This window comes from Rattus norvegicus, chromosome 7, assembly GCF_021556685.1.
Source record: "Rattus norvegicus strain SHRSP/BbbUtx chromosome 7, alternate assembly SHRSP_T2T, whole genome shotgun sequence".
Classification (NCBI taxonomy): Eukaryota; Metazoa; Chordata; class Mammalia; order Rodentia; family Muridae; genus Rattus; species Rattus norvegicus.
Window position 1 is genome coordinate 52540515 of NC_141540.1, and position 13611 is coordinate 52554125.

Consider the following 13611-nt stretch of genomic DNA (forward strand, 5'->3'; position numbering starts at 1 on the left):
CTAGGATGTAATATTTTCATAGTAACTACTGGCAACTTTGCCTCCTGTCATTTCTGTTTATTATCGTATTGATTAGGTTAGCCATAAACCTAGATCTCTTGAGTACTTTAAAATCTCTCCAGTATACTTTAATATCTAAGTTTATTTATACATTCATTCTCTCACACTAATTTGATGCTCAGTCACTGTGAAGGCTATGTGTATATATCTATGTGCAAATGTATGAGGATGCAGAAGTCGAGCAGATGTTGAACTCTGCCAGGCTTCTTCGGTGTATACTGAGAAAAGAGCTACCCCCAAATCTAGCTGGTGGGCAGAGTCCTACTCCCTGCTGACCCACTTCTGTGCCCCCGGCTTTACTTGGATCAGCATAGTGCCAATTCTCCAACTCTTTTTAGCCTTGCTTCACCTGTCTGTTATGATACACTACCTCTTACCAAGCGCCTCTCAAGTGACCCGCTACCCTGGTTTGCCACCTGTTGCTCATTACTGTAATCTCTGGACCTGGTGTCAGCCTCTACGCATGTGCACACTGGCAACTCATTCCGGGCCTGCCTTTCTATCTCCAGCACCTGTCTAACACACAGGGCTATCTTGTTTGGGGATAACTTGATACTGTCTCATCCTGGTTTTGAGTCATTAGTTTTGACAAGACCATTTGAAAAGGAGATGCTAAATCCCCATTTATTTCTGCCTCTTTAAGATGTAAAGATAGTGTGATAAAGAGAAAAAATTGCCTTTGGGCCACAGAGAGTATACTTATACACATATACATCATGTACATCATATACCTTATCATATACATCATATATACCATATACAGTTACAGATACATACTGTCAAGCTGTTAATGAAATTTGTTTATGTACGAGTATTAAGAACACTTAAGACTTTAGCTGTTGTGGCTGTAGAGACAGCTAAGCAGTTAACAAGCACTGGGTGCTGTTACTAAGGGCCCAGGGTCATTCCCAGTATGCCCATGGGAGCTGACAACCATATGTAAGTCCAGTCCCAGGGGATCCAACCTCTTTGGGCCTTTGCTGGTACTATACATGTGTGGTGTTCAGCCATACATGGAGGCAAAATACCCATTCACATAAATAAAAATATAGTTAAAACAATGTTAAGAATATAGCTTTTGATTTTGGTGCATCTACAATTCTGTCAAATGGGAAGTCGCTTTTTTGGTGTAAACAACACAGATCATTGTGGAACTATAAATTGCTCAATCACACAGAACTCCTCTTTTGTCAGCTTCTGTTGCTTAAGGTTTTAGATAGTTTCAAGTTCTGTTTCTTAATCTGAATAACTGATAGATCTGAACAATCGATCAGTATAGTACTAGATGACAGTTTTCCTAGCTTCCCATCATCCTTGTTTATTATTGATCCAGAAATGTTTTTCTCTCTGACCAAAATGATAATTATTTTAACATTCAAGTGTTGCTCCAAAAATATGTGAGCATGTGGGCAAGTTATTGCACTTCTGCAAGAGTGAATTTTCAGCCTTATATGTTTACATTCCTCTTTCCTATGTAATTATGTTGAATGAGACACAGGTAAAACTACAAGAAACTTTTTGTTCACGATTACAAGAAGCAAACAGATGGAGAATAGTAAATTCCATTAGAGAAGATCATGGGAAAAATGCCTCAAGGGTACTGAGAAATGTGAAAGAAATGTGGCAGTGAATGTCTGGATTGGAAATGTGAAGGGTACAGTTTAGCAAGCAACAGAAGGCCAGGACTTGCCCCTCTAGTCCAATTGCAATATTGTAACCAACTTCTGTACTTCTCTATTCCTAAACCAATTTGACTTAAGTCTAGATCAGTAGTTCTCAACCATGGGGGTCAAATGACCCTTTCACGGGGGTCACCTAGGACTATTTGAAAACATAGGTATTTACCTTACAATTCATAACAGTAGCAAAATCATAGTTATGAAGTAGCAACGGAAACAATTTTATGGTTGGAGGGGTCACTACAATATGTGGAACTGTATTAAAGGGCTACAGCATTATGGAAATTGAGAAGCACTGGTCCAGAAAAACAGAGGTAGTACTACAGGAAAGGTAATTTTTAACGTATGTTTAATTCAATGGGCAATGAAGAGTTACTGAAGAGATCAATGAAATTACCAGAGCTGTGTATGAGGGGCATACATATGACAAAAAGCTGTAGAGATTTACATAGTAAATAATATGGCTTGGTCAGGACCAAACATAATTCAGAAGAGGCAGCACACAATAGAAAGGATAATGAACAAGATATCTAAATACAAAGACTGTATCATCATTGACTGTGTGATACAATATAATACATAGATTACGGGAAATGAACTAGATATCTCAGTGCGAAGGCTGCACTGGCATTGGCCCTGTGAGGCAATCTAACTACACAGATCACCATAAACTGTTGTAGAAAATTTTCACCCCAATCCAGGATTTCTAGCCTGCCTCGATCATTCAGTTCCCTGATAAAACAAACACACACACAATCTTTATATTTACAATAAGCCTTAATCGGCACTCAAGCTGGCCAGATATCTACCCTCTCTGTTATTAAAATCTACTTTCCTATTAATAACCCTGAGTTATTGCTTACGATGTTTTATTTGAGCTGCTTATAACTCTAATTGGTCAGTCCTCAGGGCCTGCTTTCATGGCTCACCTAATCCATAGCAGCTTGTCCTCCATTCGTCCCTCACCTTCCTTTCCGCATAGACCTCTTCTGACCCCAAGCCCAGGAGTCCTAAACTTTACCTATGTCTCTTTGTCCCAGTGATTGGCTGTTGGCATCTTTATTTACCAATCAGAAATAACTTGGGGGCAGGGTCACATGCACATGGTGTCATTTGGCTGTGTGTGCATACTCCAGGTCTTGGGGGCACACACTTAGCATTACAATAAACAGCAAGGCCAAACCTCAACAACAAACAATACCCAAGAGCATCTGCTTTGAGCACGGGTTAGTGTTCATGTGTGTGTAATAATTAAAAGCTGGTAGGAACAGAGGTGTGGTCATCTCCATGGTGGTCTCAATGTAACACAGCAGGGTATGGTGGAAATCATGGCTCCCTGTGACCATGAGGCTTTATGAGTGTGAAAGGGAAATAATAGAGCCTCATCATAAGAACTGTCACAAGATGAGTCAATTCTTATACATGTTTCAGAAAACTTCCTAGACTTGGTAGTGGTTCTACAAGGTTACTTATGACTCATATAATCATAACAGTTTGTTTTACATATAGATTCATAACACCATTTAAGTATATTCTTTAACAGTGTACAACTCTTTTAATAGACTATGGCATCGATACTAATCTGCTTACTGTCCATTAACTTTATGAACAAACTACACTCTGATGAATATATGTTCATGGGAATCTAGTGAGTAAATGCACCATCTCGGCTATGGAAACTCAGACATTATAAATATTCTGTAGCCATTAAATGCTCTTTCTGGAAAGTACTTGGACTCTGTCAAGTACCATATTTAATATTTAAAGTATCAGTTGTTTAATAGAAATACCTATGGAAATGGAATAAGTAAATAACAAGTGTAAATTAATAATTTTCTCACATTTAACTTGCACAACCATGCTAGCATGGAACTATAATATATTTGTGAAAAAAATCCATAGACATTTCATATGATTTATTCCAACAGCTCAATAGTATATAAAATTATTCACTTTTAATGATTATTAAATATTTGTTATTTCACAATTTCTAAAATGATACCTTTATTAAATGTAAAATAAAATTGTATGCAATTGTCATGTACCAAATGTTCCAGAATCCATGTACGTTGTGGAATAGTTAAATCCAAGTAATTACCAACTACAGTAGCACACATGGTGAGATACTTTTGTGGTGACTACAGCAAACACCCAAGATCTATATGTTGCCAGAATCTGATACATTATCAATTAAAGCCACTATGCTATTCTCATAAATCTATTGTGCAGCTTTGAAGGAAACATCTCCCTCTCCCTTTACCGTCTGAAGCACCCAATCCTCTTAGAACCACCTTTCCACACCTTCTCTGAGATTAACAACTTTGCTTCTGGATAAATGATCTTGTGTCTATGCTCATTAGGAAATATTTTAAATTAAAAAGAAACCTATACAGAATGAACGACTTTACTTGTAACTTAATCCATCAAATCCAATAATGCAGTCAAATGTCCTTCACATCAGAGAGAGGGAGAGGGAGAGAGAGAGAATTAGAAATGACTTGGGAATCCTTGTGTAGTTTCCCAATTACATTCTATGCAATCTCCTGAACTCTATCCTCCCTCACAGTAGAAGTTGTAACTTTTTCCACTCAAGAATTTATGTTTCCTTTAGGATGGTATGTCACAAGTTGTACATAAGTAACAGACAAACTTTAAATATCTTTTCAATATTTGATTGTCTGTTCTTTAATGTGTTCTACTTTATTTATTTATACAATTTACATGAAGTAAAATGCACTATAGTGTAATGCATTTTGCACATAGAGTTCCCCATAAACATTACCCCATCCAAGGAGAAACTGATTCATCATTCTTCACATTTCTTGTAACTTAAGAAATGTAACTTAAGAATTTTAACAGTTGGTACATTTAGTTTTTACATTACCCAGCTCACATAAACATTTGTTTTTCATATTATAAATTAGTTTGACATATCCCCAAACTACATACAAATCAGATATAAGTATTCTTATTTATCTATTTTGTTACCTGGGCCTGCTTTTGGAAATTCTCTATTCTTGAACTATTCATCAATAGTTTAGTAGTATTTTACTACCAAGTTACACTTCATTTCATAAATAAACCACAATTCTTTTGTCTATTGCCAGTGGTAAACACTTGATTTCTCTATTTTTTAGTTATTATAAATAAAGCTACCAAGATCAGTTAAGCAGGTCCTTTCTTGTAATTATAGTTTAATTTCTTTTCAATAAATCATAGGACTTGTGATGCATGTGTGTATGTGTGTATGTGTGTGTTTATGTGTGTGTGTATGTTTATGTGTGTGTGTATGTATGTGTGTGTGTATATGAGGAATGTTGGCTTTTCTAAATGTTTGTTTTTTATTTTTCTTGATAATTTCTAAAATATTAAAGTTTATGAACATTCCTTCTGTTCTGCAATGTGTAATATACTCTTAATTTTATAAATCCCAACATTGGATATTATAGTTTTCATCATTAAAAGCTTCTTCTTCTCCTCCTCTTCTCCTTGGTGTGTGTGTGTGTGAGGTGTATGGTGTGTGTGTGTGTGAGGTGTATGGTGTGTGTGTGTGTGTGTGTGTGTATGCCACCCATCAAGTGTTTGGCAGGCTCATGATTTCTCTAGGTACTTAGTGCTCTAGAAGGCCCACCTCAGCTCCAGAACCAATGAACTGTGGTCATAAAGACTGGGTTACACAGTTCATTGCAGCTGTTATGGGTGGGAGATAACAGATAACAAAATTGGTGGATTGACTGTGAGCCTCATAGACAGAGCTCTAAAAAGAGTTCAGTATTTAACTGAAGATTTAGAAAAATCTGAATAAGTCTCTCTGTATCTGCAGATGAATTTCATCTAAACCCAGTCAGTTAGGAAGATTGATGAGGGCTTTGCTCTTTATGAGTTTAAAAGGCTGTTTGCAGAGATAAGGAGTGGGAAGGCAAGATCGGCAGAATTTACTCCATACACATATAAATTGATAAAGATTAAATCAAATTAATAAAAAGGAAAAATACCAATTTAACAAATATAGTCTCTTTATAATAGTCTTTTTATTTTCCAGTAACGTTCATATTCCCTGTCTATTATCAAACTTTCAACAGCTATATTAAAAATATTTTTTTATTTACTACATTTATCTGTCTTTGATGGTTAACATGATCAGCTATACAAGATCTAAAATAACCTAAAGGCAGGCCTCTGGCCACATTTTAGTTATTACCTATATAGGTTGACTGAGATGGGAATATTCACCCTGAAAGTAGGCAGCATGATCCTCTGAACTTGGGCCCTGGAGTATATACAAAGGAGAAAGCTAGCTGAGCACCAGCATTCACCATTCTCTGCTTTTGGTGGATACTGTGACCAGCTGCCTTCTCAGGTTCCTGCCGCCATGACTTAACCCACCAAGATGGACTGTACCCTCAAACTGTGAACCCAAGTAAGCTCTTTCTTCCTTAAACTGTGCGTCATGGCATTTCATCACAGCCAAAGAAAGGGTAAATAACATAGCATCTGGGCTTTATGATTTTTTTAAAATTTTATTTGTGTGCGTGTGCATATTTGCCTGTGTGTGCATGTGTGCACGTGAGTGCAGATGCCCACAGAGGCCAGAAATCTTAGGTTCCTGGATTGGAGATACAGCAGGATGAGTCTCCTGATATGGGTTCTGGGAATCAAACTTGGGTCCTCTGCAAGACAAGAAAGTATTCTTTTGAACGCTCAGTCATATATACAGCCCTACAGCATCTGTTTTATTAATGTGTCACGATTGTGGTTATTGATCACATGCATTTTCCTACATTAGGTAATTCATTGTTAGATGTCTTATGTTGTTAGTGAAACATTTTAAACTGTGTTTCATTGGCTTCTTAATTTAAAAAGGAATCGGGAGTTTTCCACTGTCATGTGTTTTATTTTGGTATTTCAAACTTTAGAATTTTGTTGGGGAAAGTCTAGTTTTACTAAGGGCTCAGATTTCTATTCAAGCCTCGGGTAATTTTCTACTCTTTCAAAAAACAGACTCAGAATTTTGAATTTAGAAAACAGTTTTAATAATTTACAAGTCAATTTTGAAAGAATTCATATATCTCAAATATAGTCCTGTCTCCTAGAATGTGGTACGGTTTTTCATTAACATTAACGTATCGTGTTTCATCCCAGAGTGATGCATTTTCTGGAATAAAAGGCCTCATGGCTACAGTTATCCTTGTGTTGTTTTATTGTGGCTAGCAGAGAGTCTCTGTTCAGCTAACTGGACATTGGGACATGGCATAATTGTGCTTTTCCTTCATAATGGACATTTCACATCATTCAAGGCAGGCCATCTATGTGACTTAAAGAGATACCTGCAGAGAGCCATAGGATATTTTCAACTATGAGGATCTAGGGTTTAAATTCAACACTCACCTTTAAATGCGAACTAAGGGACAACAATTAATATTTTATTATCTTTAACTATTACATAGGACCTAGAAAAGCTTAAATGATTTGGTAAGGATTACATAGAATGATGATATAAATATTGTGAAAAGCTCTATAAAGCACCCAGTTGACTTTCCAATCTACAAATAACTTCAGCAAATATGACATTACATTGGAGTAGGATGTGGCTTTGCAAGCATAGTCTTATTAACAGAGGACAATGACATACTTGAAGACTTCCTACTACATTAGTTTTATTTTCAAAGGACAATATTTTAGCCATTTTTAACGTCAAGTTAAAGTCATCTAAAGTGAAAAATTTCTCAACTCGTTTTCCAAATCACAATTTTACACCATGTATGTGTCTAGATATTTTATTTAAATACAAACATTCCTTTAGCATGTTTTTGGTCACTCGTTTATGAAGATATCCATGGTCTTATTCAGTAGAAATCAAATTCATGTGTTAGCATTTTCTATTCAATCTGTCCATGTGAAACATATAAACAAATATGAAACCATAATCATAAAATTCAATACAATCCTTAAATAGGATGTTTAGCCTTATTGGTTATATTTTCAGTTTCTATTAATCGATAATTTATCTAGTTATGGGCTATAAACTTTTCACATGTCCAACATTTTGTAGTTCTACACTGGATACTATTAATGTGATATCGTTAAAGTTTTTCTTGGCTTATTAATTAAAATAAATATCAAAAGTTTTATTTTCTTCGTTATAATGTGGTCTATTTTTACATTACAGATAAGACAGCCTGAAAAGAGCTAACTCTGTAAAGTTTATTTTATGTTTCAAAACATTTCATGTGTATAATCATAAACATTAGACTATCTCCAGAAGTAGATACACTAGATGCTTTACTCCCTGGAAACTGCATATTCAACAAATCATTTATCCTCAAATACTCTTTATTTTAAAAAGATAGGTATTTTGTTGAGTTTATGCCTAACAACGTTAAAGTTTCAATTATTAGTATCATTTACTTGAGTAGTTCAAGTCATTTTGCACTCCAATTCTCTTAAAAACGTTACTTTGAATTTCCTGAAAGACCTTGTAAATAGACTTGGTTATCCCAATGACTGCACGAGCTTACCAGATACTCTGCTGGACAGAAATTCCATTTTAAAATTCAAGTGTTTGGTGTAGTTTGCAGAGTGTGGCTTGTCCTTTCATGCAGAGGTCAAAGTTTAATTAGTATTTTTGCAAAAGACTGATTATGTACGTTTCCTATAAAGTAACAGGGAAAAAACGGTGCATTTAAGTGCAGCGTGAAAGGCACTACCCACAGCTGCTCCGGTCTCTGGCGAACCATTCAGAGAGGCTCCAGTTTCATTTGCCTCCTATGAAACACATGTTGCTCATTTACTGTACAAATGTGTCGATGAACTTTGACAAACTGGATCTAAAAAGGCTACAGGTGTTCATTTTAATTCACACTCAGTAGCCACCTGTAGAACTACTATCTACATGGGCCCTTCCACAATCTAATTAGGAAGCCATTTGTCTATCCATCTACTCCCGGTTAAAATCTCTTGATGTATTACTAAGCTGTGCAGATATAACAACTTGCATATTGTTTTCTGGTGAAGAATTCAAGTCCTTTTGAAAATCATCTTCACTAATTTGTAGGAGATCTGAAACTATTCTAGCCACACTGTCTTCTATAAATTCACTCTTATTTAGAATATGGGTTGAGGTGGACGGTGATATACTTGGAGTATAAGCAAAAGTGATTCTCATGACTCTCTTATTTTCAGTGAAGAGGCTTTGCATTTTAAAATAATCTGCAGGTGACTTACTAAGATGTTACAGCTCAGTCAGAGCTGTTATAGAAGAGAGCTGGTATTACTCAGTTGCTTTGTGAACACTCACATTTGAGCACACTGGGTAACCCAGGAAAGCTATTCTCATGAATCTATTTTTCAGATATCATAGAACATGATCTGGCCTTTGAACCAAATTATATATTTTTCTTTATTCTTACCACCATCACCATTATTATTTACTATATTTAAAAGTAAACCCAATCAGAACTTTTCATTGGCTACTTCCATAAACACAAAAACCCTGTTGCCTGCCATACATTACCAGGAGAGACTTTAGTGAGACTCGAACCTCTTAGACCTCTCCTCATTGTCATCATTGCTTTCTGTAACTTTCAATTGCATAAACATGCTGATTGAAGTTGGAGTTGCTATTCATTTGTCTATGCTTTTCGTAAAAAAAAAAGAGCATGCAAATTTCGAACTTATAATACTGCTTTTTAGAATAAAATATTTAATTGCTTGGAATTCTATATCAATATTAATTTCTGAAGATGCCTTTGGAAGCAATTTTATGTGAATTACATGCAGCATATAAATTGCAATTATGTTGTTCTAATATAGAAATGATTTTATATTAATATGTAATATCTATAATATGATATAATTGTTGATGTCATAATACATATAACATTTAATTAATATTTTAATCATGCTTCAAGGTAACCCAACTCATCAATATTCATTTCTATTAGCGCTCACATTGTCTGTATGCATAGTTCGGCAGAAATAAAGCACAAGGCATAGTTTTTATCACAGAATTAGGATAATGGATACTATTTAGTTATTACGAATTTGACTCTTTGACAAAACAATTTCGTACAGTTAAATTATGTACATTATTATGCAGAGAGAAGGGAGTTAAAATGATTTTATATTTTAAATGTCTGATTTGCTCCAGCCTTGTGAATTTCTTTAAGTCGTACTAAGTATTCTTCCTCAGATATGACGTCAGGTTATTCAGTGTCATCTATGAGGAAGTTTCTGTTGTCACCACAGAGGCATGCCATTCATCAGCTTCCACACGTGCGACAGACACACTGAAGGGCTTTATTGTCTTTTTTATACATTTCTACTCAGAAACTCTTCAAAACTGTTAGTGTTGAGTGTAAATCTGGCTGACAAGGACTCTGATTCACTCGACTCTGTATTCCAAAACAAGAGTGGGTGCAACCTGTGCCTGTTGGTGTGCCAGTGTAGGCAGGCTAGAATGGTACTGCATAACTTCCTATGTGAGGCTGTACTTTGAAATTTTCTTTTTCTTTTTGCAAACTTGAGATCACAGTACTATTTAAATAGCCTAAAGTTTTCTCGGAGAGCTACTGTGTGCAGAATAAAGGGCGAGCGGTCTCTGCAGTGTCACGAGGTTACTGTTCAGCTGTTCGGGATCAGTAGATGATATCTCGACACTCATAAAACAGAGGATTCAAAACCCAGGGGCGTGCGTGGAAGTGCAGATCATTATGACAGTCTTGGAAGTCGTCCATAAGAAACATCAGCAGCCTGGAGGCCAAAATAACACTACCAAATTAACATCTACAGCTTTTGTTCAAAATGAAACCCAATACATAGGGAAAATGTATTCTGAAACAAGTACGCTATGAAATAATCATAATTTTATATTTGGCTTATTTCAAGAAGACTTGAGGACCTCGAAAATTTGTATGATGTATTTTCTTAAACATTTTAATTACATAATATTTAATTCTATATAAAACAAATGACTATCTTATATGAGCATTTTCCTACAACCATCCGTCCATAAAACAGTCAGCCCAGTCAGTGAGGCATGGTCCGGGAAGCATAAAGATTTCCTTTGCCCAGTCCAATTCAGAAGCAAGAGGGATAATGTTGGCTCCTGGGATCTGAAAATTCTATCCTCCTGTTGTAATCTTTGGTCCAAATTTTACATGGTAGTTTCTTCCCATTCAAGCTCAACATCACCTACAGCAGATAGTAAAATGTCAAAGACAGTTGTAGTTAACAGTGCAAAGGTATTTTGGGGGTTATACTTATATCATTTCTGCCTTCCTTATTGGCCCTCAACATCCCACCCCACCCCCACATACTTCCTTTGCTTTTTTTTTTCAAATTCATGGCCTCTTTTCCCCCACCATGAATTGTTGGATTTTTTTTTTTTTTTGGTTCTTTTTTTCGGAGCTGGGGACCGAACCCAGGGCCTTGCGCTTCCTAAGCAATCGCTCTACCACTGAGCTAAATCCCCAACCCCTGAATTGTTGGATTTTTAATGGTAAAACATGATCAAGACTGCAAAAGCTATTATCTCACCGTAGGTATTAATGAAATAAAAAACACGATATAGGTACTCAACTAGCTTCTCCGACATTTTAGTAATTGTAGTTATGCTGAAGTTAACAGTCCTGCCGTAGACAGTAAACTAGTGAATTGTGTGTGCCCTGTGTCTGCCCACCTTCCATGGCATCCAAAGAGTCCATCTTCTGAAGTGTGGAGTAGTTAACAAAACAGACGGGCTGATGACCTCCTTTATTTGATAAAAGATCCAGAATGCACTGGTGTAAGAAGATGTACTGTGCCTGGACAACAAAGGAAAAAACACTGACGTGAACGACAGGGTGTCGATGTTTCTTATAAAGTAGGTTATAGGTTATCATGGAAGATGGACTGAATCTGACACATGTGGAGTTAGAAACAGAATTATAGTTTACAAATTATTTTCTTCTTTTCCATCATAAGATTTTGCCAATTCATGTGGCTTCTTAATGGCTCAAGAGGCTGTTTCATTAGATAGTTGCCACTAAATACCAAGTATTAATATATTCTGTCTTGGCGTATGAAAAAGCAGCTGTGTGCTGTATGAAATATCTACATTTCAGCTTCCTTTTTCCAAAAAGACACAATTTGGTCATTTCTGCGTATTTAAAAATACCTTTCTTTTAAAGACAAATATTATATTTACTTGTGAATGTTATGAGTGAGCATTTTCATGTACCAAATAACACTTTTAAAATATATTTGGTAATTCTGCTAATCACTGGGACATTGGTCTGGCCCAATGCCAAAGACTGTTTCTTAATTTGTGAGTACTGGTTGGCCATTGAAGTATCTTAACACATGAGCACCGGACAAAGATTTCTAATGTTCCAACTGCAAGACTGAACCTAGTATCATGGTTAAAGCCAATGCCAACCTGTTGGCATTGCCGCAACGTTGTTGAGACTATGAAAGTATCTATTTTAACCTGTGCCTACTCTTCCCTACAGATTATACCTGGTATTAAAAGAATTATCATTCAATGTCTTAGTAAATATGTATAAAGCTGATTTTGAGAAAACTCTTAAAAATGATAACTTTAAATGGTTAACATTCATATCAGTTAACGTAATGTTTTGAAATGCTTTTGGAAGTTTTCCAGCGGAGTTTCTCTGCTGGAATTTTTTTTTTACCACTATTAGCAATATGTATTTCTTTGTGGACTCCAAAACCTTTCCAGTAAAGCTTCACCACCAGAAGGGCATCTCTATGAGAACGCTTTGATATTTAGTGCTAAATTCCAATCGGCAATAACAGTTCCTGGAGCACAGCAATTGTGTAATAAATATTTGTTTGCTTGATCTCATTTGAGTTTTGCAGCTACCCAATTTTTACCATTTGAGGGCAGATGTAATTTAGAGAACATGAAAAAGTCATTAGAGATCAAGTTTCGTACTCACAGATGATCAAATTGTCTTTGGCTTTGTTAAGATATGAAGTCCAGTCAGGGAATACCAATTCTACCAAGTTTTTCAGGATGTCCCATGTCATAACGACTATGTTCCTCAAACTTATAGGATGAAGTGAATAACATTATTAATAGAAATCAACACAACACACTTATTTTAAAAAATGATTTATGCTCATGAATTTTTGGATCTTTCAAAAGCACACTTGATCTTGAAGTCGCATTTGATATTGGAGGCTTTGAGCTGTCAGGAACTCATCTTCCCTGCTAGAGAGAATGATGACTGGAAACTCTGCCGGGAGAGCAAGCCAAGCTATGAGACGGTCCTGTGGGCTCCAAGAACCTTCTTGTGTGTTATTGCCAAGAAGCAGGGAAATGTCATGAAAATTGGTGTTTCTACCTTTAACAACCATACTATACCACCTTAAGAATTTATTTCTTTTCCTGATGCTCAATTCCCTGGTTCCAGGAATCACAAAACCTGTGCTGGGAGATTTAAAGGACATAACACACATAAAATATGTACCAAAAGTATCATCAGTTATTTTTCCTTCTACCGTATGAGTTTATGCCAGCTAACTTCCAGGAGAACTCAAAGCAGGAAAGAAACTAATCCACATCGACCATTAATCAAGGCATCAAGAGTATTTCAGGATGTAATGATGCTTCAGATCCTTCTCTCAGAGCGGCCATTTGGATGTCTCTTTCTCTTAGCTATGATCTGGGTCCCTTTGGTGACTTTCAGTGGCAGGATGTCGCTGAGTTTCCTGCCTTCCTACTCCTATATTCACTTACTGCAGTGCATGCCAAACGGGACCATCCCTCAGAGAAACTGAAATCACTCCTCGGTGCAACAGAAGAAGATAAGCCATGGCTCTTCAAGCAAGGCAACACCATTTTATAAGGACCGGAGACAGGATTTAG

At 36.2% G+C, this 13611-nt stretch overlaps 1 protein-coding gene and 1 long non-coding RNA gene across 9 annotated transcripts in view; one reads left to right on the forward strand and one right to left on the reverse strand.

Annotated features, from left to right (window-relative positions):
- LOC120093580 (uncharacterized) overlaps nucleotides 1–13611 on the forward strand; it is a 197410-nt gene that overhangs the window by 11241 nt on the left and 172558 nt on the right. The window lies entirely within an intron of this gene.
- The window catches only part of Ptprq (protein tyrosine phosphatase, receptor type, Q), a 182501-nt gene continuing 176818 nt past the window's right edge, over nucleotides 7929–13611 (reverse strand). Inside the window, 2 exon segments of the mRNA NM_022925.2 lie at nucleotides 7929–10931; nucleotides 11419–11542. Coding sequence (NP_075214.2) covers nucleotides 10894–10931; nucleotides 11419–11542 — 162 coding nt within the window. The 3' untranslated portion in view covers nucleotides 7929–10893.